Source organism: Saccopteryx bilineata, chromosome 7 (assembly GCF_036850765.1).
Source record: "Saccopteryx bilineata isolate mSacBil1 chromosome 7, mSacBil1_pri_phased_curated, whole genome shotgun sequence".
Lineage (NCBI taxonomy): Eukaryota > Metazoa > Chordata > Mammalia > Chiroptera > Emballonuridae > Saccopteryx > Saccopteryx bilineata.
The window spans coordinates 43,859,219-43,885,199 of NC_089496.1; the positions used below are offsets into that span (position 1 = coordinate 43,859,219).

At 40.4% G+C, this 25,981-nt stretch overlaps 2 protein-coding genes across 10 annotated transcripts; one reads left to right on the top strand and one right to left on the bottom strand.

Moving 5' to 3' along the window:
* Positions 1–1,479: 1,479 nt before the first annotated feature.
* HNRNPA2B1 (heterogeneous nuclear ribonucleoprotein A2/B1) lies at positions 1,480–11,831 on the bottom strand. Of its 5 annotated transcripts, none has more exons than XR_010726607.1 (12): positions 11,669–11,831; positions 8,759–8,869; positions 8,452–8,598; positions 7,538–7,748; positions 7,292–7,393; positions 7,137–7,217; positions 6,445–6,507; positions 5,164–5,283; positions 4,795–4,917; positions 4,031–4,113; positions 2,600–2,672; positions 1,480–2,022 (listed from the first exon to the last, which is right to left on the bottom strand). XR_010726607.1 is itself a non-coding variant. In XM_066239623.1 (11 exons), the coding sequence occupies exons 1-10, from the start codon at positions 11,672–11,674 to the stop codon at positions 4,052–4,054; spliced, it is 1,026 nt and encodes a 341-aa protein (XP_066095720.1). In that variant the 5' UTR covers positions 11,675–11,831; the 3' UTR covers positions 1,480–2,022; positions 4,031–4,051. The 5 variants fall into 5 exon arrangements, 3 of the variants coding, with proteins under 3 accessions (XP_066095720.1, XP_066095718.1, XP_066095721.1); XR_010726606.1 differs by having other exon boundaries at positions 2,540–2,672; XM_066239623.1 differs by lacking the exon at positions 2,600–2,672.
* Positions 11,832–12,527: 696 nt separating this feature from the next.
* LOC136310738 (histone-lysine N-methyltransferase SUV39H2-like) lies at positions 12,528–25,034 on the top strand. Of its 5 annotated transcripts, none has more exons than XM_066239625.1 (6): positions 12,528–12,857; positions 16,457–16,863; positions 17,698–17,840; positions 20,017–20,179; positions 22,814–23,045; positions 23,744–25,034. In XM_066239625.1, exons 2-5 carry the CDS (start codon positions 16,507–16,509, stop codon positions 22,997–22,999), a joined length of 849 nt encoding a protein of 282 aa, XP_066095722.1. In that variant the 5' UTR covers positions 12,528–12,857; positions 16,457–16,506; the 3' UTR covers positions 23,000–23,045; positions 23,744–25,034. The 5 variants fall into 5 exon arrangements, with proteins under 5 accessions (XP_066095722.1, XP_066095725.1, XP_066095726.1 ...); XM_066239627.1 differs by lacking the exon at positions 22,814–23,045 and adding an exon at positions 23,076–23,180 and having other exon boundaries at positions 12,688–12,857; XM_066239626.1 differs by lacking the exon at positions 22,814–23,045 and adding an exon at positions 23,076–23,172 and having other exon boundaries at positions 12,688–12,857.
* The last annotated feature ends 947 nt before the right edge of the window (positions 25,035–25,981 follow it).

Sequence of the window (25,981 nt, forward strand, 5' to 3'; positions counted from 1 at the left end):
TGTGCCTTGACCATGGGGCTACAGCAGACCGAATAACCCCTTGCTTGAGCCAGCGACCTTGTTTCCAAGCTGGTGAGCTTTGCTCAAACCAGATGAGCCTGCGCTCAAGCTGGCAACCAAACCTGGGTCCTCTGCATCCGTTCGACGCTCTATCCACTGCGCCACCGCCTGGTCAGGCGAGATTAGCTTCTTGGTCAAAGGTATGTAATCGAATGCTCACCAAACATCTCTGGATATTTGGGTTCCCTGAAGGCCAGACTCAGGTCAATTTCCAGAACCAAACCTAAAGGTGTCAGTCTATGCTAACTTACTTTCTAGGGCAGTTTTGTCCATTTGCTTATTTTTGGGTTATCCACTGGTTCGCTGGACTTAAAAATTACTTGTAATAATGTGGCATTAAAATTTTAGGGGGCATGCCAACTGAACCTGACAATCTACTTAACCAAGAACATGTATTTGGGGCATTCCAATTTGTGTTCTTTATGTAAAGGCTCACACTTAACACTCCCTAAATTAGCTGTCATTTAACCATTTAGCATAAGTACCCGATTATAGAGCAAACTGATTTTCATTCTTTAACTACCCGGTCATATGTGTAGATCGTTCCAAAGCTATCATGAAAGTCTTTATTGGTGCCACCTCATAATTGCATTACGCAAGTAAAACCCTTATGCAACCATCAGAATGCAGAACCATGCGACTTCCTAGCAATGGATATTTTGAGACTTATTCTTGGAGAGCTACGGGGGGAAACAGCCAAAACCACTTGGGATGCAAACTTCCAGTTGCAGTCTATTTGACTACAATCTTGACCTTCAGCCACAATCCATCACACAGGTAAGTCACTCCCATTACTGTTCAGCTGTAAATGTTGTGAGGTCACTAGTTTATTGGTATAAATTCTTCCAAGTACCAAGGGAAAATCCGCCATGCAGTGGTTTTAAACCTGAGGTTTTTTAATAATCTTTCACCTGGTGTGCCAAGCTTTTAAACATGCAATACCTTTTCCTTTTGGATTGTCAATTAAGTAATTTGGAGCAAAAAGGTAGGTAATCCCTATTTTGGGGAATCAAAATTATACCCATTCATCATCAGATCCAGGGAAATTTTGGTGTGCCACAATTTTAGCAATTGTCTGTGCCATGGCAAAAAGGTTGAAAACAGCTGCCCTAAACTTTGACCTACCTGATACATCATTATCAAAACCAAAAGTGAACATTGATTTCATGTTATTTCAGGAAAATTGTTCAAATGTTGCTGTTGCTAAATTTTATTCACCATGCTTAATTAACCCTTTAAAGACAGAAGAATCTAAAATGTATTACTGAGAACCTAGAATGACAGATTTGTCTCAGTGCTTTGCATAATAATCACTTAATTTGGACCCCTGTAAGCTGACTAAAATCTGGTATATTTTCAAACGCCACCAGTGATGTTAAACACACAACGGTAAAGCCAGAAAACTATAGCATTCAAACGTGAATATAGTGTGTAAAGGGCATTTTTATTAGGGACAACCAATCATGTCCATAATACTTTCTCATCTATTAGTAGCAAAAGAAAAATGGCAAATATGCACAGCTTTGTGAAACTCCTTTCAAGGTCTAGGGGATGGCAATTCTTTAGACAACTGAATGTTTATGGAACAAGATTCACACATTTTATGTGTAAACATTACACCAAGTATTTGGATACAAAAGTATTTATTTTATAAATTTTGTATTTAAAATAGAACTTGTAATCTGTCTACTCACAAAACCTAATTTAAAACATGATACATTTCTCTCTCTGATTTGATGTCACTTTTACAAACAATACTGAACTTGTAATTGTTTTGTACTAAGAACCTGTACTAAATGAAGTTTGTTATTTTATCAGACACATTTCCCTTTAATATTAAAGAGTGCTTTTTTAAATGAAGGCACCAACAAGAACTACTTTCAGATGGTACAGAATTTCTTATTTCTTGAAGACTCTGTGGTTGACCACTTCTTCATTAGTTACCTGCAGCAAGACACCTTCCTGCCAAAGGAAAAAAAAAGTATCTGAAGAAGTTTATCATGTTTGTCCAAAGAACCTAAATAACTTCAGTGGTGGTTTTAGGATTAAAGACGACTCACTGGTGCAAACAGCAGAATATGCCCTGATACCACATTCCTGGAAAGGCACTAAAGCCAGGCAATCAAACTGATGACATTTAAGAAATGAGTTTCAGCAGCCAACCTAAATCTTTCCTATAAGGTAGGGAATTGGGAAAGAATTACCACATTCATACCCCAGTGGATACATACAGGATTTATAATGTAGGCAGACACTATAAAAATAATCTGATAACAAATCCAACCATTTTGCCCTACCTCTCCTTAGCCTGATCCTGATAAGCATGTAAAACTAGAACAACCATATCAAATAAAAATGTCTTTATTAATAAAACCCCAGTCCACTCAAAATGCTTGATCCAAGACATGTGAATACACAAGGGTGCAACGATGGGAAATTTCATGATTTATTGAACTTGCAGCCTAACTTTTTTACCTACCATTTTACTACCAACACCACTGAAGGAACCAAGAAAAGCTTTATTAATCACTTGGCTTGCCTCAGCTGTTGAAATGAAGCACTTTACATTCTTTGTGGCAGCAGAATATACTTGTCCATGGTTCATATCAATGCTAAATTCCAGCAGGGAAGAAAATGATATGTTAAGCACCTGAATCTTCATAGAGGGGGAGGGGGGTGGGAAGAAGGAAAGGGGAAGGGTAAACAACCAAAATATTTTAAGAAAATGACAGATTGGAAAACAGGGTTTATAAAATTATTCGAGTTTATAAATTGTTAAACTCAAATTTATAGCTATGTTATAACTACATAAGAACCACTATACTGAAAGACCATTGAAGAGTATTAGTTTATCTTTTGGGGAGGAAAATTAAGAAAGAAAAAGTAAATAAGATCTTACCTAAAGAAGTTTAACTGAAGCTTAGAACTATTTGCTCTACACCCTCAGCTTTCGTTGGCATCCTTATAAACTACTGTAGTTAAAGCTTTGCAGAACCAGCACAGTCAGTTTTTTAAGACTGGCTGAACTTAGTAGCCGTCAAGAGTTTTCTTGTACTAGACCTGTATCCCTGAAGAGTACCTCGCTGGGGTTATTTCCTTTCCTTGCATTGAAGAAGCAGCATCTAAAAGATCTAAAAAGGTGTTTCTCCTTGCAGAGATATCCCTTAAGTTATCTAGATAATTTAATCCTGATGAATTGCAGACAACACACTTGTATCTGACCAGCATTTATCTTACACAAATACAACAACTTTGCAATGGACCTTAATTATACTACCCACTCCTTAACTTATTTAAAATAAAAAGTCTATAATTACACAATTTCCTTTAGAATTATTTTATTAAATCATAAATGTACAACAGCTTCTTAACTCTACACACGCACTTAAATTTTTTAAAGGAAAAACGTTATGTCTTATTACACCATGATCCTGGCTAATAGCTTTTCAAAACTTTGAGAAAAATCTTAAAAAAGGTTTCACATGTCACCTGAAACTTACAAATTTAACATTATCAAAGAAGGAATGCTTCTACACTCTTACAAAGACCACTAGAAATAAACAACAATTAAAAAGCTAAGAAACTGTCTCAAAGGCATTTTTTTACAGTCCTTCCTCCACAGTAAGGTAATGTTATTAAATAATCCAATCCATTCACAAAATGGCTCTCTGCATCTGCTCTGGTGTCTTCTGCCATATCACTGCATACTTATGCATGACTGAGATAAGAGTTTCCTTAACATTGTTATTTCGATAACCTGAAGCTGTTCTGTTACCTCTGGGCTCTCATCCTCTCCTATTTATACAGTGAAGCCTGTTTCAACAGAAGTAAAGAGTAAAAAAAAAATAGGTTATGAAATTATCCATCTAACCAGATTTTAAGGAAAGATAACATGATCCTAAAAAGCTTTTACTCCTGACAGCTAGGTCTCCCCAAGACAATAATATGTAGTAATTCAAAAGCTACTTACCCATGGCAAATAGGAAGAAGCTCAGTATCGGCTTCTCCCTCCATAACCCCCACTTCCTCCACTTCCTCCAGGACCATAGTTGCCTACAATTAATGAAACAGGAAAACGCCATCTTACTTTTGATTTCCTGGGATTAAGTTACTGATCCTATTACAAAACACTTAAATCACAACCCATTATTTCTAATTATCTTAATTACCTGGGAGATATATTATCCAGATTTATAGATTATAATCTTTAAATTTGGATCACTTTGATCCTACTCTTTTAGAGGGTTATCATTTAGAGACAGTTTATGGGATTTTTAAAAACTATATACTGAGAGGCATAGGAGATAGATCTATTTGGTCTGAAAAAATCCTTTCTCAGAATAACATTTTGTTTAAAGATTTGTTGATTACTAACAAATTTATATATACCACTTTGCTTTGTTCTCAGGAATTCTGTGTGTGAACCAAGGACAAAACCCCCACAAAATATCTAACCTACTTTCACAACTTGAAAATATAGGGTGGGGCAAAAGATTAGTTATGAGTATGCAAAACATTTTATTTCCAATACAAACTACAAACTTCCCTTTGCCTCACCCCGTATTTTACACCACTAACATCCCAGCATCCATCACACCAAACTCAAGCTTGTTATAATTGAAGTACAAAAATTTCAGTATCCCTAAGTCATTAGCATGTTATTTTCCCCATTGCAAATCATGTCAGAAGATATTTTTTTAATCACACAAAATTAAAAGATTGTTAACAAATTACCTCCACCATATGGTCCCCCCATGTTCCTGCTACCACCAAAATTTCCACTCTTCATTGGACCATAGTTAGAAGGTTGCTGGTTATAATTTCCAAAATCATTATAATTTCCACTCCCATAATTTCCTGTAAAAAAGTTGAAATACAAATTTTGCATAATAAATCCCTGAATATAATCCACCAGTAAACCAGTGATACTTGCAAAATGTTTCGAACAAATCTCCCAAAAAGGCAAATCAGTATAAATGCAAAAGACCTATCCTACAATTCTACAATTTTTTAAGGCAACTAGCGACATTTAAATGAAATCTCTTTAAAAATCATTAATTCCACTCCAAATTCCCACATAAAGGTTGCAGGTGAATTTATTACCTCCTCCATAGTTGTCATAACCACCTCCGTAGCCCCCACCCTGGTTGCCATATCCAGGTCCTCCACCACCATATCCTCCTCTTCCTCCTCCATAACCAGGGCTACCTCCAAAATTGCCACCTATTATAAAATAAGCCTTTAAGTAATTACTTAATATTTTCAATGCCATTTGAACTGTCTTATCACACCCATTTCCAGCTTTCTAAAACACAATTTCACAAAGTATTTGTTCTACAAAATTTCTTCTAATATCCCTGGTAAACATTTGGGGGTGGGTAATATATACTCACAACCAAATGGATAAAACATTTACAAAGGCAAATACTTAATCATGTCCCTGATCTTCCCTAAAATTAAATATATTGAATTCTCTTGAGATACCTTGAAATACTGTTTGCATTTTGTGTTAATAATGATTGTGTGGGCAGATAAAACACAGATATTAGTATAACATGTAGAAGAACCACCACACCTCCCTAACTGGTCCAAAAGATACAAGTTCCCAACTCAGTTTTCCCTATGAATTACCTACGATGTTTTTAAATATACTTAACTACCCTAACTACCCAGTTCACCTGAATAGAAATGGGGGGAGGACCAGAAATTAGCAAATTTACAGGCAATTCAAAAGATTAAATTATATTATCACATTACCTGTAACAAAACCTCATATTTCTCATAAAACCAAATTAAAATTTGGATTTCAGAGCTTGAACTCTTGAGATGTAGGTGTCATAGTGCAATTTGTAACAAATCAGGTTTAAATTTGTAACTATTAAATTTGCAAACAGGTATCAACCTCTTCTGTATTCCACCAAAAAAATCCTGTAGTAACACTTAGTATTAACAATGGCTCACAGCTTCAACTAGACTCAAGAGCACCCTTTGGTATTTTGGAAATGTTTATTGGTGACTTTTGGGAAGTTACATTGGGGTACTAATCTTGTTAAGGGCCAGGACACATCCAATGTCCTATCTGTGCTTTTTCAGGAAAACAGTATATGAAGTATCACATATATGTTCCATTTTTTCAATTGAGAAAAAGTGTAACATGATGGCATCTTTAAAATTCTCATTTAAAATCCACCCAAATGATTTGCAACCTATGCTTACACCTACAAGTATATTTTTTTCTTCAATTGCCCAAAAGCACATTATAAAGCAAAAACCAAAATAACTGAACCACTATCACCTAACTATAAAATAATTAAAATCTCATGCATAAATTAAGAGACAAACATACAGAGTAAGTCTCATAAATCAAATGTGTAAGAAACTGACCTCCAGGTCCTCCTCCGTACCCATTATAGCCATCTCCAAATCCACGACCACTTCCATAGCCATCTGTTAGGGGCATTAAAAAAGGTTATGATTAATATAACCTACTCAGTTACTAATTCCCTTTTTCCACATTCTCTATTAGGAGCTATGGCTGATTATTGGGAACCATCTCACTTCTATGTTCAACACTAGTGTTACCACTTTATTTGTAAAAATAAACATTGAAGTATTATCTCACACTTAGGACAGCTGCTAAATTTGGGTGCTTGTGCATGGTATGCCTGAATTTAAGAGCTTACATTTATTTACATATATAGGACTGACATTTCATGGGACCACTCACATTTTCCATTTTGTAAGTTATTTTATTGCAATGTTAATTTGAAGTTTAAAGCAAACAAAAGCCTAATACAAACCTTTCTAAGCTCACAGGTAAAATATTTAGTCTTCTCCCCTCACTGTGCAGCCAAGTTTTTAAGGTAGTTGAAACATTATTTTAAAATTTTAACTAAACACCATAAAAGGATTTCTGCAACTGATTGTCCCTTTATTAGTTTTAATACTGTTTTAATTACTAGCTCTTGTGTGACCAACTCAGAACATCTCAAGAAAATAATATTAGGTTGACCTCCAGCTTCCAATCCACTGAGTCATAGTTTTTAAAACAATTCACCCTTCTAACTTAAACTTACCAGATCCTCCTCTAAAGTTACTTCCTGGTCCTGGCCCAAAATTTCCTCCACCACCACGAGAATCTCCAAACCCAAAATTGCCTAAAAGAAATGCCCCAGTAGTTAGTAACAAGCACTTACACAAATTTTTAAAAGAAAAATGGAATTTCAATTACCTCCTCTTCCACTTCTAGAACTTTGAACTTCCTGCATTTCTTGTCTAGACAAAGCCTTTCTTACTTCGGCATTGTGGCCATTGATCGTATGGTATTTCTGCACTGGAAGGAAAAGTTTAGCCTCCATTAAATCAACTCTCTCTATAAATTGTAACAAATTGTTTACCATTTTAATAAAGTTGTAGGTGTTAATGTATCCAAAATTTAGTTTATGAATGAGCTCACATCCAATCCTTATACACTTACACACAATCTTATCCACAGGATCATGGTCATCAAAAGTAACAAATCCAAAGCCTCTTTTCTTTCCAGACTGCCTATCAGTAATTATCTCAATGGTATCAATTTTTCCATATTCCTCAAAGTAGTTTCTAAGATGATGTTCCTCAGTATCTTCTTTAATCCCACCAACAAAAAGCTTCTTCACAGTTACATGAGCGCCAGGCTTTCCAGATTCCTGTAGTAGTAGGAAGGGAAAAGGTCATTGTGACAGAAGAAACCAAACATGACTGAAAGCATCTCTAAATACCACAAATGGCTTCTATCCTAGAATAAAATACCAATAGCTTAAGAACAAAAAATTAAGTCTTTTGAAAAAAGGTGTATTTAGAAAAAAACCCATAGTTTTTTTTTTCTTTTTTTCCCCCATAGTTTTTTAATAAGGGGTAAAAACCCCACTGGGCCAGACACAAAGAATTAAGTCCTTTCAAAAATTCCATTATGCCCTGGCCGGTTTGCTCAGCGGTAGAGCGTCGGCCGGCCTAGCGTGCGGGGGACCAGGGTTCGATTCCCGGCCAGGGCACACAGGAGAAGCGCCCATTTGCTTCTCCACCCCTCCCCCTCCCCCTCCCTCCTCTCTCTCTCTTCCCCTCCCGCAGCCAAGGCTCCATTAGAGCAAAGATGGCCCGGGTGCTGGGGATGGCTCCTTGGCCTCTGCCCCAGGCGCTAGAGTGGCTCTGGCCGCGGCAGAGCGAAGCCCCGGAGGGGCAGAGCATTGCCCCCTGGTGGGCGTGCCAGGTGGATCCCGGTCGGGCGCATGCAGGAGTCTGTCTCTCCTCATTTCCAGCTTCAGAAAAATACAATAAATAAATAAATAAAAATTCCATTATAGTTCCAGTGGGACAGAATTTTCTTCATATCATTAATTGTATTGTGCTTACCTCTCTCGCAACAGCACGTTTTGGCTCAACCACTCTCCCATCAATTGAATGAGGTCTTGCTGCCATGGCGGCATCAACCTCAGCCATGGATGAAAAAGTCACGAAACCAAATCCTCTTGATCTTTTGCTTGCAGGATCTCTCATTACCTGTAAAACCAAAGGGGAATCTTTAGCAGTTGATCTAGTTACCAGTTGAATTAAAAGAATTTTTAGTGGAGAACGAGGATTTAAGTTATTTTCTCCAGGATTCACATAGCAGTTTAAACACAGAAGCCCAATTGTTGCAGAGTATGTGAAGGCAACCTACCACGCAGTCTGTAAGTTTCCCCCATTGCTCGTAATAGTTCCTCAAACTTTCTTCTGTGGTTTCAAAGCTCAAGCCACCAATAAAGAGCTTACGGAACTGTTCCTTTTCTCTCTGCAAAGGAAAATACCGTTTCAGTTTTTATTTACTTTTTTGCTTTGTACGCAGGAAATTCTTAAATATAAGGTGACCTGCTGCAGAGTACCTTTTTCCTCTCCAAAGGAACAGTTTCTAAAGTTTTCTGGAGGGAAGAAAAAAACTGACATCAAATTTAAACCCTAAGTTAAACTATGTATTAGTTGTGTTACACTAAAAAATGGCCTCAGCTGAACTACAAACATTTCAATGTCAATGATGTAAATTTACTATCATTACAATTAAAAAAAAAAACTTTCTAAAGAGAAAGAAGCAAATCTATTCTCCCTGATCATCGAAGGGATCAAGAATTACTTACACTCAACCCCATTTCCTAGAACAAAGTTAATTTTAAACACTATATAATACTATATATATTTTAAATAGGAAAAAATTGGTTCCTTCCTTAGAGCCAAATTTATTTCAGGATTCAGTTTAAGTGTCTGATTTGTTTCCTTCACTGCTCCCTCTGGTGGAGAGTCTATTATATGGCAAAAAAATATATCCCCATTTACCAACACTTATTTATTGGGGATAAAAACTTAAAACGCTCAATATACAGAGCAAAATATCCTTAAAATTCAACTATCTCGGATCAACACTAATTTTTTATGACCAAAAGGCTTATCTAAATGTTAAAATCTATTATGTTTTTGTGGACGCTAATATTTTTTTGGTGCTTAAACTGACAATTCAGAAATCATCTGAATTATTACAGCACAAACACCCATGAAATCAGTAAAATAGTCATTTCATTTTTCAAAAATGTTTCAATGACCATTAAGAAAAAAGAAAACAAAAGTCGTGTGTGTACAGTACTTATTGGCCAACTGGCAAACTATACAGCATACATGTCTCTTAATTTTACAAAGAAAAAAACCTGGGCTGAAACCTTTTAATATCCATAAACCAGTAAGCAAATATGCTGGGTAAACAATTCTGAATTTTGGGGCTTGCCAGTTCAGGGAAGATTGGACACCTTTTTGTTTTCAGAAGACTAGATTAAAATTACATATATATTCAGAAAACATTCGTCTACAGGGTCAAGACCAACTGCTATGAATGCGTAACACAAACTAAAACAGCCACTGTGAATTTTCAATACAACAGGAAAAAAAGTTTATTCCCAACAAAAAGCATTACAACTTCAACCCAAATTCTTTCGGAGGTTTCTTATCTACCCCAATGCATGATCTCCCATCAACTCAAAAATAGTTGTCAGCAGTGCAGTTTTTCTGTAGTTAATTGTTTTTGGGAAATCTGAAAAAACTTTAAAGATTAACAGATTAACAAACTAGCTCTTGATCCATTTAAATATCTATGAAAGTGGTTATTGGGCATGTTGATATTGACTCAAACTAATTTTACATGGTGTACTATACTATACTTGTATTCTTTTAAAACCCAATTACTGAAATCAAAGAAGTACATCTACAACTTTTACAAATCACTACCAAAAGCAAAAACTCATTGCTTACCTGTTTTCTCCAATCTTATCGATGTCCAATATCGAGTATAAACATTTTTTATAACCGTGTTTAGGGTCAAAGAAAATACCCAAGTAGACCCTCCTTTCGCTCCAGAGCTTATACTTATTAATGTAATGACCAACCACGATGGCAAACATGATTGAGAAAGGTGACAAAGTTCATATACACAGCAACGCTCGCATTCAAGGACTGAGCTGTGTTTTAAGCCAAATCTAATAGTCATTTTTAACTCTTCTAAATTTTTAGTTAATTGTTTATAAAGATCCGTGATTTTACCAGTAACTTTAATGGGGTTTTTTATGATACAAAAAACATCCGATAATTCAAAGGAATCCTTCAGGAAAAGTTTTCTGAAAAGATGAGCCCCCCAGTATAAACTTTCTCCAGACAGCCATAGTCGGCAAATATCTGGGGGCTGCCAACTTTGATTTATTTCTACAATAGATTGCGAGTATACTGCTTCTAGTTACCGCAGGCTCTGAAAAAACCGTTACTCAAAAGAAAGAAGGGCTGGAAAACTGTTCTCTTTGTACTTCGGGTGCCTGCAGCTGGGCCCGAGGCCCCGGAGGCCCCGAGGCGGCGCGACCGGCGGCCGCCCCCCCGCCCGCGCCGCGGCCGCCGAGAGGAATGGCGCCATTTCATCGAGGGGAAGGCGACAGCCTCGACCGAGCTGCGCAGGACTTTAAAGGTCCAACCTCACAAAACCCTCGAAATCCACCTTAAAACGGCATAAAAACGGCCCGAGATCAGAGAAAAACAGTTAACTACTACTTCTCTTTGATAAGAGAGTCAAACTAACAGAATCGAGGCCATTAACAGACAACGCGGCGAGGAAGGAGAGAAATGAAAATGGCGGCCGCCAAATCCGGTTGCCGGGAGGGGGAGGGGAACGCCGCAGCCTCGACCCGAGGGACCGGCCGGGCCGCGGGGAGCTCGCACGGCGGACCCGGAGCTGCGGGTTCCACGCTTTACAAGGATACCAAGAGCTCCCACCTCCCCGCCCCGCTTTCCCTACAGCGGGGCCCCGTCCACCATGTGCCGGGTCCCCATCCCCCACCCCCAGCAAAAGGAAATGGCGCCGGGAGTGAAGGGTGGGGAAAGTGCTCTAAGTGCGGCACAAACAGGACTCTGCAAACGACCCTTCTTCAAAAATACCCAGAGAGCCGCCGCTGCAGAAGAGGCCCCGTTTCACGGCCGCACTCCCACGAGGCCGGGGACCGCCTTCCACTGGGGCGCCGGCGGCCTCGCCATGCCCTTTCCGAGAACTCATTGATTTCAAACCCGTTACCTCCATCGCGGACTCAGTCGCTTCAGCCCGATTGCCCGCAGCCGAGCGAGATGAGAGAGGTCTCCGCGGTCGGACGCGAACCGGACTCGTCCTGGCGCTGTAGTGAGAACTGCCGCCGCTGGAGAAACAACAACGCTGGGAGAACTTCCGCACGGCGAGCCGGCGCTGCTGCTACTGCCGCTAGAGCCGCTGCCGCCGCTTTTCTAGAACCTTCCCCCCCAACCAACGCGTCTTTACGTCAGGACGTTGCGTAAACGCCCCAACGGCCGCCAATGGCGGGAACCCTCTACGCCCTCCCTACGCAGAATACGCACTCCTCCCTCCTTAGGGCCCGCGGAGGCTTTGACGTCACTTGCGTAAATGCGATCAGTGAATGGCGGAAGGCTCGAGTCAGCGTATTTCCCTGTCTGTGAATTGGCTCCAGCGCCGGCCTTAGCGCAGGACCGGTGAGAAACGGTCCCGCAATTTGAAATGAAAACTGTCGCTGGAGCTTAACCCACAGCCCAGGGGCCCAGCCGCTCAGCAATGCCTTGCTAATGCCCTCGCCTTACGTTCTCCTGCTAGAAACATTCTGTAGGCTCCCCATTGCGTTTTCCCTTTCCCCCGGAGCCAAGGACTCACTGGCCCCTTCCGGGACACCCAGAGCGACTGCTAGCCACCAAACTACACCTGGCGCGCGTTGGGGGCCAAAGGGGCACAGGTCTTAGTTCCGGACGCTTTCCGAGCTGGATTCGCCCCCACACCCCCCAGCGGTTAGAGGCACCCAGCCCGGAGCGAGCAGGTGGGCGGAGTCCAGTTTTGGCGCCAGCGCCGCAGCTGTGAAGCGAGAACGCCTCCTCCGAGAAGGCCCTGTTCGCCTTCCTCCCTCCTCCCGCCCCTCCGGGGACCACCAGCCGCCACTGCGCGAATGGTCAACTGCGCTGCGGCCACCGCCCGCCCCTGACCGCGCGCTCGCGCTCCCGGCGGGCACAGCGCGGGCCGCCGCCCCTCCCCCGCGCCGGGCGCGCGCCCGCCCCTGCCCCGCCCCTCGCGGTCCCCCGGCGTGGGCGGTGCCAACCCCCCGCTCGCGGCCGCGGTTCCGCGCGCGCGTGTCCCCGGCCCCCTCCCCCTCGGATGTGGCTCGAGCTGAAGGCGCGCAGGGCCGGAGACGCCGGAGCCGCGGGACCCGGAGAAGCACGGAGGCGGTGAAGTCGGTGTCTTTCTTTCTTTCTTTCTTTCTTTCTTTCTCTCTAGCGAGCACGCGGAGGTGGCGTTTCGGCTGCGCCCCAGGGACCCCATCGCCACCCAGTTGCCGGCTCCCACTCATCCCCGGCCGACCCAGAGGGGGAGGAGGAAGGGGAGAGGCCGAGACCCCGCCGTGGGCCGGCGCGGTGCCGCCGCCTGCAGTGTGTTGGGATGAGACTGTCCTTGAGAGCCGGGAGAGCCGCGGCTGCAGCCGCCTTATTTTTAGACAAAGCGCGGCGACTTCTCCCCTCCCCCACCCCGATCAGAATGAGAGGCCCGCCTCCCGTTCCGGGCTTGATCGGCCACCGGGGCCTCCTCTGGGAGGGCGGCGCGTTCTCCCGGCATCAGCGCGGCCGCTGGCCGGAGGCTGCGGCGGGCGGCCCGTTACGTGGCCGCCGCGGGGCGGGGGCCCCATGGCGCAGCGCCCTTCAACCCCCGCGGATGCGTTGACCACGCGGCCCGAGCTCCCGGGTGGGGGGGCGGGGCCGGGCGCTTAAGCTTCGAGCCGGTGGGACCTGGGTCTTAGGGGGGGCGGCTGGACACCCCAAGACGGCGATTTTGTTTTTAGTGGCACGGAATGAAACTAAGGCGTCTTGTAGGTTTTCCTTTAGTTTCTTAAGGAGTGACTGGAAAGAGGGAGGGTTTCTAAGAAGAAACTAAGTTGGGATTACCTAGGTGACTCTTATTAAGACTATTAAAGAGGCAAAATTCACGATAGTTTGCCATTTTGACTGGGTAATTGTGTCTTGGTTTTGAACCAAAATATTTGACCATTTTAAAATAAGTGCTGAAGATAGGACTTGAATTGGAAAAGAACTGTCTGCTATTTTTCTGCCCTGTAAAGCTGTTAGGTACCAACGTCCCCAGTAAGGTCTCTAAGACCCACATGGTTAGCATACTGCTATGCTATCAGGCATACGTCACTAAAACTAGTGCAGGAATTCAGAGCTCCTGCGCTCTGGATTTGTATTCATGTTTGCTACTATGTGCTGCATAGATGGGTGTTGGAATCCCAACAGAACTGTGCTTAGCTATCTTTTTATGTCATGCAAACTTCCTTTTTTTTTTTTTTTAATTTTTTGACAGAGTCAGAGAGAGGGATAGATAGGGACGGACCAGGAAGGGAGGTGAAAAGCATCAAATTCTTCGTTTCTGCACCTTAGTTTTTTCACTGATTGCTTTCTCGTATGTGCCTTGATCTTGGGGGCGGGAGCGCTACAGCAGAGCGAGTGACCCAGGGACCTTTGGACTCAAGCTAGTGACCATGGGGTCATGTCTATGATCCCACGCTCAAGCCAGCAACCCCGCACTCAAGCTGTTGAGCCCGCAATCAAGCCCGAGACCTCAGGCCTCGAATCTGGGCCCTCCACGTCCCAGTCTCATGCTCTATCCACTGTGCCACTGTCTGGTCAGGCCCTGCGAACTTCCTTTTAACCGTCATGCACCTTTCTAGCAATAGCTCTTCAAGTCTACAATAAAAAATGACCTACAATAAACTACATTGGTAAGTTAATAACCTAAAATATGTAAGGATGTAACTCAAAATTTTACCCCAAAGATTGTAATTTTACATCTTGGTGATTGAGAAGTCTACACCCGTTTGTATTTCCCAGTGTCTTCTCCCCCCAGCGTTATGAGGAGAATTAGGGGCCAAAAATGAAATCATTACATTGAGATACTGAGTTGACTCAATAGCATTTTACTCAAAGGAACCTAAACTTGAGGAAATAGCACAGTATGAGTGTCAATAAGTATATTTATTCTTTTTTTACAAGTATATTTTGAAATGAAAGTGTACAAATTTAAAATAGAAGAATATGCTGTAAGCATGGGCACAAAGCAATAAAGCCCTTGGTTGGCATAATATTACCTAACTTACCGTGTACTGAATTTTAGAGAAATGAAATATTTGTCGTATTGACCAGTTTAAAGAACAGGTACCTTGTACAGTACACTGAGACTGAGACAGAACTTGTTGAACCTTTTAAATACTTTGAGCACTTTGTCATATTTCAAACTTACTCTGAAATACAAACAGGCTTTAATTTTTTTAATGTTTATTTTATTGATTTTGGAGAGTGGAAGGGAGAGAGTGCTAGAAAGATAGGAACATGGTCTGTTCCTGTATGTGCCTTGACCAGGATTGAACCAGCAAACTCTGCACTTTGGGACGACTCTCTAACCCGTCGAGCTATCCAGCCAGGGCAACAGGCCTTAAATTTTAATCAATAAACCAAAGTGCACATATGGCCAGGATGGAGGGAAGAATAGACCATTCATAACTTCTGAACAGTTTTTTCTCTTAACACTTTTTTAAACCCAAAGTTTGTGTTCTTGGTCTTCCTTTGAAGTTCCACAAGTGTGTAAAAACATACATATATATTCAGTCAAGTTATAAGTTTAAAACAAGCACTGGAATATTCACTTGAGAATCATGAAAATCACAGTCACAGTTCCCATAGTATTGTAACAGTGTGTTAATAATCATTGCAAGCTGGCCCTGGCTGGTTGGCTCAGTGGTAGAACGTCGGCCTGGTGTGCAGAAGTCCCGGGTTCGATTCCTGGCCAGGGCACACAGGAGAAGCGCCCATCTGCTTCTCCACCCCTCCCCTTCTCCTTCCTCTCTGTCTCTCTCTTCCCCTCCCGCAGCCGAGGCTCCACTGGAGCAAAGATGGCCCGGGCGCTGGGGATGGCTCCTCGGCCTCTGCCCCAGGTGCTAGAGTGGCTCTGGTCACAACAGAGCGACACCCCGGAGGGGCAGAGCGTCGCCCCCCTGGTGGGCGTGCCAGGTGGATCCCGGTTGGGCGCATGCGGGAGTCTGTCTGACTGTCTCTCCCCGTTTCCGGCTTCAGAAAAATACAGAAAAAAATAATTAAAAATAATAATAATAATAATCATTGTAAGCATGTAAAGGTGAGTGTTAACATCTAAATAGAACACAACATTTGGTTTGGGTTTGTTATTTCTCCCCTTGGATTTTGCACTAAAGGGCAAGTTGGTGATTTATAACTTGTGTCATTAGATTGCACATTTAAATAAAGTAATCTGGGAAAATAAAGCCTGTCTGGTCAGTGTCTGTGGCACAAATGATTCTCCTCAAAGCCCTCGGGGAAAGCACAAAGTATCTTCTGTGCCCCTTCAGGATGGAACTGTCCAAGTACCATAATCAGTTTATCAAAGGTTACGTAATTGAATTGACTTTACAGTCATCTATGTGCAAGTACTGGATGGGAAAGGACCTGGCTCTGCCTGGTGCTTTGAGGCTGAGTCTGGATACAGAAAGCAAATAAATGCTTCTGTTAAAATTAAATTGGTTTTGCACACAAGTTTTTTAACTGTTATTTTAAAATACTTGCATTTGTGTTGTGAGATAACAGTGCTATAACAAAGTGGGAAAGTGGGTAGCTTTTCTTTAAAAAAGAAAAGGATGAGCACTTCAAACCAGCTTATGAGTGCTATTGTAATATTTCTATGCCAGTTTTTTTTCATCTTAAGGTTTATCCTTTTCATTTTCTGTGTTTAATTTTGTCATCCTTTTTATTCTGTTTATTCTTACTTTCACAGACCTAGCTACATCTTGAAAGTGCACATCCTGGAATTACTCCACCCTTGCAATGCCCCTGCAAAACGATTTGCCTGAATGCGAAGCCTGGAGAGCCATAGAACGTCTTGAAGCAGGTCAAACACAGACGACAGTGGCCACAGCACTTGGAACATCTCAAAGCGTGATTAGCAGACTGTGGAATCGCTTTCAAGAGACTGGCACAGTACAAAGAAGACGAGGGCAGGGACGCCCGTCTGCCACAACAGCAAGAGATGACCACTTCTTGACCTTATTGGCAAGAAGGAGCAGGCACAGCAATGCAACAGAGCTGCAGGGACAGTTTCTTGCTGCCACTGGACGACGACTGTCCACCCAGACCATACGAAATCGCCTCCATCGTGTTGGACTGCATGCCCGGCGACCAATGGTACGCGTTCCGTTATCTGCTGAACACCCTAGAACTCGTGGAAGGTGGGCTGATGAGCATCGTCATTGGGCCCGTGATGACAGGTCAACTATCCTCTTCTCTGATGCTGCTTTTTTTTATCGCTTCATATTTATTTTTGAAATATCCCCTAATTTTGGGGGGCAGCGTGTTTTGTCTGTCATTTCAGACCACTATCTAATAAGCTTTTGTCCACACCAATTTTATTTTACTCTTCCCATTACCATATTTACCTTTCTTGAACCGTACAGAAGCAGAAAACTATCTGACTGGGTGCAATGCTCAAGTAATGTGTGTGTATGCTTCTAAATGACTGCATAGTTTTAATGTTTTGCAGCCTTGTGACATTGCTGTTACCTTTTTCTGTTTGCATGCTGTATTGAAGGATGATGTTAGTGACTAGGCTATTTAAGATATTTAATAGCACCTGTTTTAAGATGAAATTATTATAAATGAGCATAACATTTGGAATTTTCTCCCCTTATTCTCTTCTAATTAACTCATTAGTAATGTATACATTTTCGTTCATTTCGTAACAAATCTATTTGGTTATTAGATGAGACCAGGAAAAGACAACAGTATTTTCCAGAGTGTTTTTGACTGTATTTCATTGAAGTGTGGTGGGTGACAAAATTTAGTATTCCTTTTTTTATTGGTGACCTATTGCCTTTTATTTTTTGAGACGATGTTTACATTGGGACATAGAATTAAAAATTTAGATGTCAAATTCAACAATAATATAAGCAATTGAGCCTTTTTAATGTACCCCAAAATAAAAAAAAAAGATGTTTCTTAATTCTTTTCATTTTGTTTTAGCAAAAAATAGGCAAGAAGCAGAATGAAAAGAATATAAAAGTTGAAGAGGTGGAGCCTGAGGAGTTTGTAGTGGAGAAAGTATTGGACCGCCGTGTGGTGAACGGGAAGGTGGAGTATTTCCTGAAGTGGAAGGGGTTCACAGAGTAAGTGATCCATTTTGTTATGTTTCAGTGCGTGCAAGTGGCGTTTAAAACTTATTTTAAACCTGAGATCTTTATCAGTTTCCCATAGGTTTCTCTAAATTTAGAGACACCTTCAATCCAGGCTAGCTTGTTTGAGTTGTGTTTTAAAAGAACCAAGGTTTTAGCTTAAAGTGTAGCCAATCAAATTTCAGACTAGTTGGTTACCTTGAAGAGTCCCATTCATAGAATTATTTATTGTACAGTGTAGTTTACCGTGTAATGTATTTAAATGTACCTCCATATTGTACTAATTGGAAGACCTAATTCGCATCATTCCCTACATAAAGAGGACACTAAAAACATGGAAACTATCTAATGTAGACCCAGTAGGTCTTGCACAGAAGTGCTTACACTGGGCTACCATATCATAATTTTAGTCTGTACATTTTGTATTAAACTCCCTGGTTTTTTAGGTTCCTTGTTACTAGCTGCTCTCATAACTGCTTTGTAATATTAGTTGTCTTGTGAATAACTTCCCGGCACATGCAGAAATTCGACTCTTAACGTTTGTCATGTGCTCATCTGCTTGGATTCTCCCATCTTAAACCACAAAAACTGAATTTATCTGGACAGCAACAATTGGTAATGGATAGGTAGAGATCTTACAAAATTCTGAGCATGGTGGAGATGAGGAGTGTCATAGTCAAATTATTAGGCTTCATCTACATATCTGTGCTCTCACATTTTAATGCACTCTCCGGAGCAATTTGGGAAGAATGAGTTGAAGCTTTAGGTTATTCTGTCTTATTTTTATAGTATACTTGGCTGAGCTTAAGTATAGATCATAAGTTCATAATTTACTTCTAAAAAATTTCCTACAGATAGTTGAACCAAGCAAATAAGTCTGACCTACTTTTAAATTAGATTCTGCAGTTTACCAAAGAATTGATAACCGTCATATGGTAGACAGTCGGTTTTTGCTGTTAATCTGCTTTGGTTATTTTAACCCGTTGGGGCATTAAAAGCCATTTGTCTCTATGTCCTACCCATTAAGTGTTAGGAAATGAAACCTTTTTTAAAGATTTTATTTATTGATTTTAGAGAGAGGAGAGAGAGAGGGGGGGAGGGCAGGAAGCATCAACTTGTAGTGGTTGCTTCCTGTACATGCCTTGACCTAGCAAGCCCGGGGTTTCGAACCAGGAACTTCATTCCAGGTCAACCTTTTATGCACTGTACCACCATAGGTCAGGCTATGGTGGTAATTTTAAGTCCTCTTTAAATTCTTCCTTTCCCCCAAACTTCCGGTCACTGATATGATTGAGAACCTACTGTGTGTGATACAGTGTGTTAGGTAATAGAGAAAGCCATAATAAAAACAATACACAACAGTCTACTTCACCCTCTTAAGTTTTGCCAATTTTGGATTCTTGGAATATCAGCAAACCGAGTTGTAACCAGAGGCCTGTGTCGTGTCCCCGAGCATCACTAGGAGGTTCATTTCATTGTATCCTGTGCAGAGGGTTTTGGATTAGAGCACATAAAGCTTGCAAACCATTCACTAGTAAAGGGTTAGATTACTTTCACATTTGGTCATTGATACTTATTTTCTTTCTAGGCCTTGTTTATGGGCCCTGAAATTCAAATTTTATAATTTTCAATTTCAATTTTTTTTTCTAACCAGTAAAATGTGTAAAAAGCTTTTCTTAGTTAGCCAGCCATACGAAAAGCTGGATTTAACTCTTGGGTTGCTGACTCCTTTATATCATTTTCCAATTTGAAGGTACTATCTCATGTTTGAGGACCTCTCAGAATTATTTTAAACCATAGTATTGGGGCCCTAACCCTTGGTATATTCTGATTGATCTAATAAAGTAATTTAGGATACGAATTAGGAATCTATGTTTTTCAAAAGCTCTTCTAGAGAAATCCTGAAGTGGGTTGTTTTCATAATTTGGAAAAGTATTAGCTCCAGTTATTCTGCTAGAATCAGGTTGAATTAACTTGGGGGTAGTATAGCAGATTGCCCCCCGGGTAGGACTATGAAAGATGACACAGAGGGAAGTATGATCAGATTGTGTCAAGTATGTGAGGGACAGGGAAAACCCGGTTAGCACATGTTTTCAGGTATATATTAAATGGATCTGTGTGGTGGTGATAAACCATGTTTAATTGAATGAACTTTTTTAACTGAATGCAGTGCTGACAGTGCTTGGGAAGCTGAAGAAAATTTAGATTGTCCAGAATTAATTGAAGCATTTCTTAATTCTCAAAAAGCTGGTAAAGAAAAAGATGATACAAAAAGAAAGTCTTTATCTGACAGTGAATCTGATGATAGCAAATCAAAGAAGAAAAGAGATGCTGTAAGTATAAAATATTGCCCACCAAACGGGCTTTCTGTAAAAGGTTGATGGCTTGATTTTTTAAACACTGTTAAGATACTTTCTAAAATGTCTTTTTTTTAAAGCCATTTTTAAATCCTTTCTATTTAGGACAAAAAGGATAGGCTTGGTTTAGCCTACATTGTATAAATTTAGTTGAGTGGTTATACCACTTAAATTGTTGTGTATTATTTTGTGTAGACTCCTGGATATGGTACCTGATCACACAGTTTCCTATGGTCCCAAGACTAACAGTCCTACATACAAAGAACACTAACATTAGATCATTGAAATTCCTTCCAGTACACGGAAAATCTACGTAGCACATCCTGATTGTTGACAGTTCGGGGCATTGACCACAAGACAGTACTTTGGCTTTTGATCCTTGTATTATCAAAGTATTTCTACACAGTACTTTGATTTTGAAGTATATAATCTTTGATAATAAAATTTTTGTTTTTTATGTTTTTCTTGCATGAATTGAGACAGTTGATTTATTCACTACATGTGTGTTTTGATCCAGCCTTTGCTTCCTCGGTGCCTCTGGGGCTTTGAGCAAATCACATAACTGCTTCTACCCTCAACTTCAAAACAAATTATACTTGCCCTGCATAGTAGGCAGGGCAATTTCGGAAAGGGTCTTGGTTCCGATTTAGTGTTTAGACCTGAGGACTAAACATACAATAGATTTCTTTTTTTCTTTTTCTTTTTTTTTTGTAATTTTCTGAAGCTGGAAATGGGGAGAGACAGTCAGACAGATTCCCACATGCGCCCGACCGGGATCCACCGGCATGCCCATCAGGGCGATGCTCTGCCCCTCCGGGGCGTCGCTCTGCTGCAACCGGGGCGTCGCTCTGCTGCAACCAGAGCCACTCTAGCGCCTGGGGCAGAGGCCAAGGAGCCATCCCCAGTGCCCGGGCCATCTTTGCTCCAATGGAGCCTTGGCTGCGGGAGGGGAAGAAAGAGACAGAGAGGAAGGAGGGACGGGTGGAGAAGCAAATGGGCACTTTTCCTATGTGCCCTGGCTGGGAATCGAACCCGGGTTCCCCGCACGCCAGGCCGACGCTCTACCGCTGAGCCAACCGGCCAGGGCCTACAATAGATTTCTTGATACGACATTTGCATTTAAAATCGGATTATTTGAACTAGATGTGAGTGAGGTACTTTACATATAATCCATTAGATCTTCATGACATCTTTACTAAGATTACAGGTATTATCCCCATTTTACAGATGAGAAACAGAGGTTGGCTATAGATTTGGTTCTAGACACTTCAGCAGCCAAACCAAAAAATAGCAATGTTAAGAGTCAGTTCTCACACATACAGTAGTCCTCGCACATCCGCAGTTTCAGTACTTGTGGTCACCTGAGTTCTGAAACTATTAAATTTCCTCATCCAATGACATAGTCTGCTTCTGACATACCATCCAAACATTATTAGTGGCTTAACGCTACATGACAATGCCTATGTCATTCACCTCATCGTGTAGGCATTTTATCATTGTTCACATCACAAGGACGGTGAGTACAATACAAGATAGTTTGAGAAAGACCACATTCATGTCACTTTTATTACATCGTTACTGTAATTTTTCTATTTTGTTATTAGGTGTTAATCTCTTACTGTGCATAGTTTATAAATTAAACTTGATTATAGGTATGTATGTATAGGGGAAAACATAGTTTGTAGGATTTAGTAGTATCCAGAGTTTCAAGCATCTGTTGGGCCTTGAACATATTTAAAAGTCAACCAACAGAAGAACTGTTTAATAACAGCAGTTAGTTATCATGTATTGTGCCCTTATGTGTGCCAAGCATACTTCTAAATAACTTAATTTGCATGAAAAATCTGAGACAGAGAGTATAATTATTCCCATTTATTAGTCAAAATCATAAAGGTAACTTGCCCAGAGCCACACACAGCTCGTGAAGTTGAGAACCATTATTTTAACTCACCTAGGCATCTGATTTTAGTCTGGGATATTAATGTAAATTTGGAAAGAGAAAAAGGACATGTTGATCTAAGCAACTCTTAAACTTTTCTGGTCTCTAGAAAATTATTGAGGATCCTGAAGAACTTTGTTTTATATGGGCTATACCTATAAATATCTGTAGTAGGAATTAAATAATTTCTAAAATATTTTTGAATTTACTTAAGAATGATAAAACCTATTGTGTGTTATTTGTAACTATTCATAAAAAATAACTTTAATTGTACAGAGTGGTATTTACATTGTTGCAAATCTTATCAATGTCTGGCTTCACAGATGGTTCTGTGTATGATTTGCTGTGTTATGTTTGGTCCAGGTATGTAAAAACAAAGTCACTGATACGTGAAAAGAGGGGACTTAACGGATAGAGATACCGCTAAAGTCTCAGGGATTCCCAAGAATCCTCAGACCACACTTTAGAATCACTGGATGAGCCTGACCTGCGGTGGCGCAGTAGATAGAATCACTGGATGAGCTTTACAATTATGTGTGGATAATTTAGACTAATACCTGGAAGTGATTTCAAATGCTAACTTTAAGGACTTATAATTATTAATTATAAAGTTTCTAGTTAAGTTACCAGAAATAAAGGGATAATTTCATTTGTTTTTTGTTTTGTTTTAGATTTTTGTTTTCTTAACCTATGATTCAGAATACTTTTACACATCTATATTATTTCTGCGATTAAGATTAATGGAGAAGAAAAAAAGATTAATGGAGAAGAAGATGTGTTTTAGTACTGAATATGGGCTGAGTTCTAGTCATTTCTGTTTCATTCTGGAAGGTTTTTATTTAAAAGATATATCATGAAGACAAATCAGAAGTTATTATTAGTTTGCTATATGGAAACATTTATGTAAGTAATCCTTTAACCTCTCTTAAACAGGCTGATAAACCAAGAGGCTTTGCCAGAGGTCTTGATTCTGAATGAATAATTGGTGCCACAGACAGCAGTGGAGAGAATTAATGTTTCTTATGAAGTGGCAACTGTGTGGGTGATTGCTGTTACATTAGACAATAGTAATAAATAGGCATGTTTTTAAAATTTTTTGTGAGGCTTTAAAATCTAGATAAGGTTTAATAAGTAGTTTCCATCATTAGATATAGAGAATAATTATCTGCTGAAAGGATGATTCTAGTTACTTTTGCTAATGATATTTCAATACAGAGATTGGCGAACTGTGGCCTCTTTTGTAAAATGAAATTTTATTGATAACCCTGGCACAAGTACTGCATACACCTCCTAAAGCATTAAATAACCTTTGATTAAAAACTCTTTTTTAGTTTTTTATTGAACTGGGGTGACATTGGTGAATAAAATGACAGGTGCACAGTTCTACAATACATCATCTGTATATTGCATTGTGTGTTCCTCCCCCACATCGTGTTCCTTCGCCATCAGTCCCCTGCTGCCCTCCTCACCCTGCCCCAGCCCCTCCTGCAGTCCCCACACTGTTCTCTGTGTCTGGAAGTCTTTTTTTCCTTTGCTTTAGTCCTTCACCATGTTTGACAAAAAGACGTTACATTTAACTGATTTTTTTTCCCTTACAACAGGAAAGATTCAGATGAGGCGGACTTGGTGCTGGCGAAAGAGGCAAATATGAAGTGTCCTCAAATTGTAATTGCTTTTTATGAAGAGAGACTAACTTGGCATTCTTGTCCAGAAGACGAAGCCCAATAATTGTTTGCATTGCTTTTTATATATATTTATATACATATAAAATCTCTGGATCTTGGTTTTTTGTTTTATTAGCATGAAGAAATAACTACGTTCGAATGAAAATCAAGTTTGCTATGTTTGTTTTGAAGTAGTACTGGGGATTGTTGGGGGGCAGTTTGCGTCTGTAGCACTGGTTACTTTGAACAAAAGCTTACTGTGTAGTTGCTTCCTTTAACAGAAGAACATTTGATACCTTGGTATATCTTTTCCTCTGTATTAGAGAACAGCTTTTCTAAGTGTTGGGAGAACTCTCCATAGTCATTACTCAGTCAATCTGTGTTTAACTCATATGCCTAAGGACCATTGTCAGTTTAACTCATTATGGCTAAGGGTCTTTGGGGGTGTTTGGTGTGTATACATATGTAAATGGTTTTTTTTTCTTTTTCATCTTCTTGCCTTTTTTTTTTTTCCTTTTTTTACCAAAAGAAACAGCATTTCTCAACCATAGATAAGCTCATGTTTCTGGGCTGTGATCATTTTCAGCAACCTAAGTAATAAGTCACTTCAAGGTAAGTTGAAATTTTTCCTGAAGCTTTAACCTTCTAAATTAAATAGATAACTAGTAATTAAGCATTTTAAACATGTCAGCAGTTTAAACTGGATAATTTTAAAAGCATCCATGTCAGAATTCATTTCCATGTCTATAATCATAAATGCAAGTTTATTTGGAAAACCACTGAAAGGAAAATTGTATTGCTGCCAGCAACCTCTCCACCCAAATGAGAAAACGAGACGAACTCTGGTGGGACTAATTAGGAACACAAGACATACAAACCGTTTCTTTCCAGAGGTTGAAATCCCTGTGCTTTATTGACTAAAAAGTTATGATTGTGGAATGTTTAAGACTTTATTCATGAAACCGAATCCGATTGTTACAGACCGTGGCAATTTCGGACGTGCTGGAATAAATGAACAAACTTTTGTAATCTAAACTCGACCTGCATGTTTTCTCTTACCTCCAGCGCATTCCTTACATGTAGGCTCAGTCCCAGTATTTGGACTCTTGGTTCAGCAGAAGCCAGGAAAAACAATAACTTTGTAGTAAACAGAATATTATCCAACTGTATATTGTTTACTTTATTGTAAATACTGGTAAACAGTGGTTAATAAATAGTTTTATATTCATTTATGTGATTCCCTTTTTTCTTTATGTGATTGCCTTTCTAGCAGACACTTCTTTCCACAGAAATGCTTTCTTGCAGTGAGGGGATAAAAATTACTTGCATGTGAAATTTTGATACTTAGAATCCAGCTTGTTAAAACTGCCATGGGAAAAACAGGTCTGTTAAGACCGCTCTGGTTGTGCTAACTCTAGTTCCATAATTTCCAAAATTCATACAAAGAAAAGGAAATCATTTCACAATATATACAAACCAACGTTTGTGTCAATTATACCTCAGTTTAAAAAAAGAATTATCTATGCTAATATTTGTGGCTTTTGTACTGTTTTCGATCCCTAATTGGGGGGTTCACCGATGCAGAATTCTTACTGTATGCATTGATTCAGGGGAACTGGACATCTGCAGATACTAGAATCCTCAAGGGAGTCCTTGGATCAATCCCCTGTGAAATACCAAGAAACAACTTTGGGGGAGTCAAAAGCTGTATGTGGATTTTTGACGGGCGGTGTAAGTGCCCCAACCCCTCCATTGTTCAAGGGCCAACTGTACTTAGTATTTCTACAATACATATTACATAATTTGGCTGAAAGTGGGACATACCCAACTCAAATTTGCTTTTATTTTTTTGAGCAACAGACAGGAAGCTGAGAAGCATCAGCTCATAGTTGCAGCACTTTAGTTGTTTATTGATTGCTTTCTCATACGTGCCTTGACCAGGGGGCTCAAGCCAAGCCAGTGACCCCTTGTTGAAGCCAGCGACCTTGGGCTTCATGTCAACGACCATGGAATTATATAGATGACCCCACGCTCAGGCCGGCAACCAGCACTCAAGCCAGCAAACTCAGGGATTTGAAGCTGGACTCCAGCATCTCAGGTCAATGCTCCATCCACTGTACCTCCATTTGTCATTGGTTTTAGAGAGGAAGAGAAAAAGGGACAAGAGCATCAGTC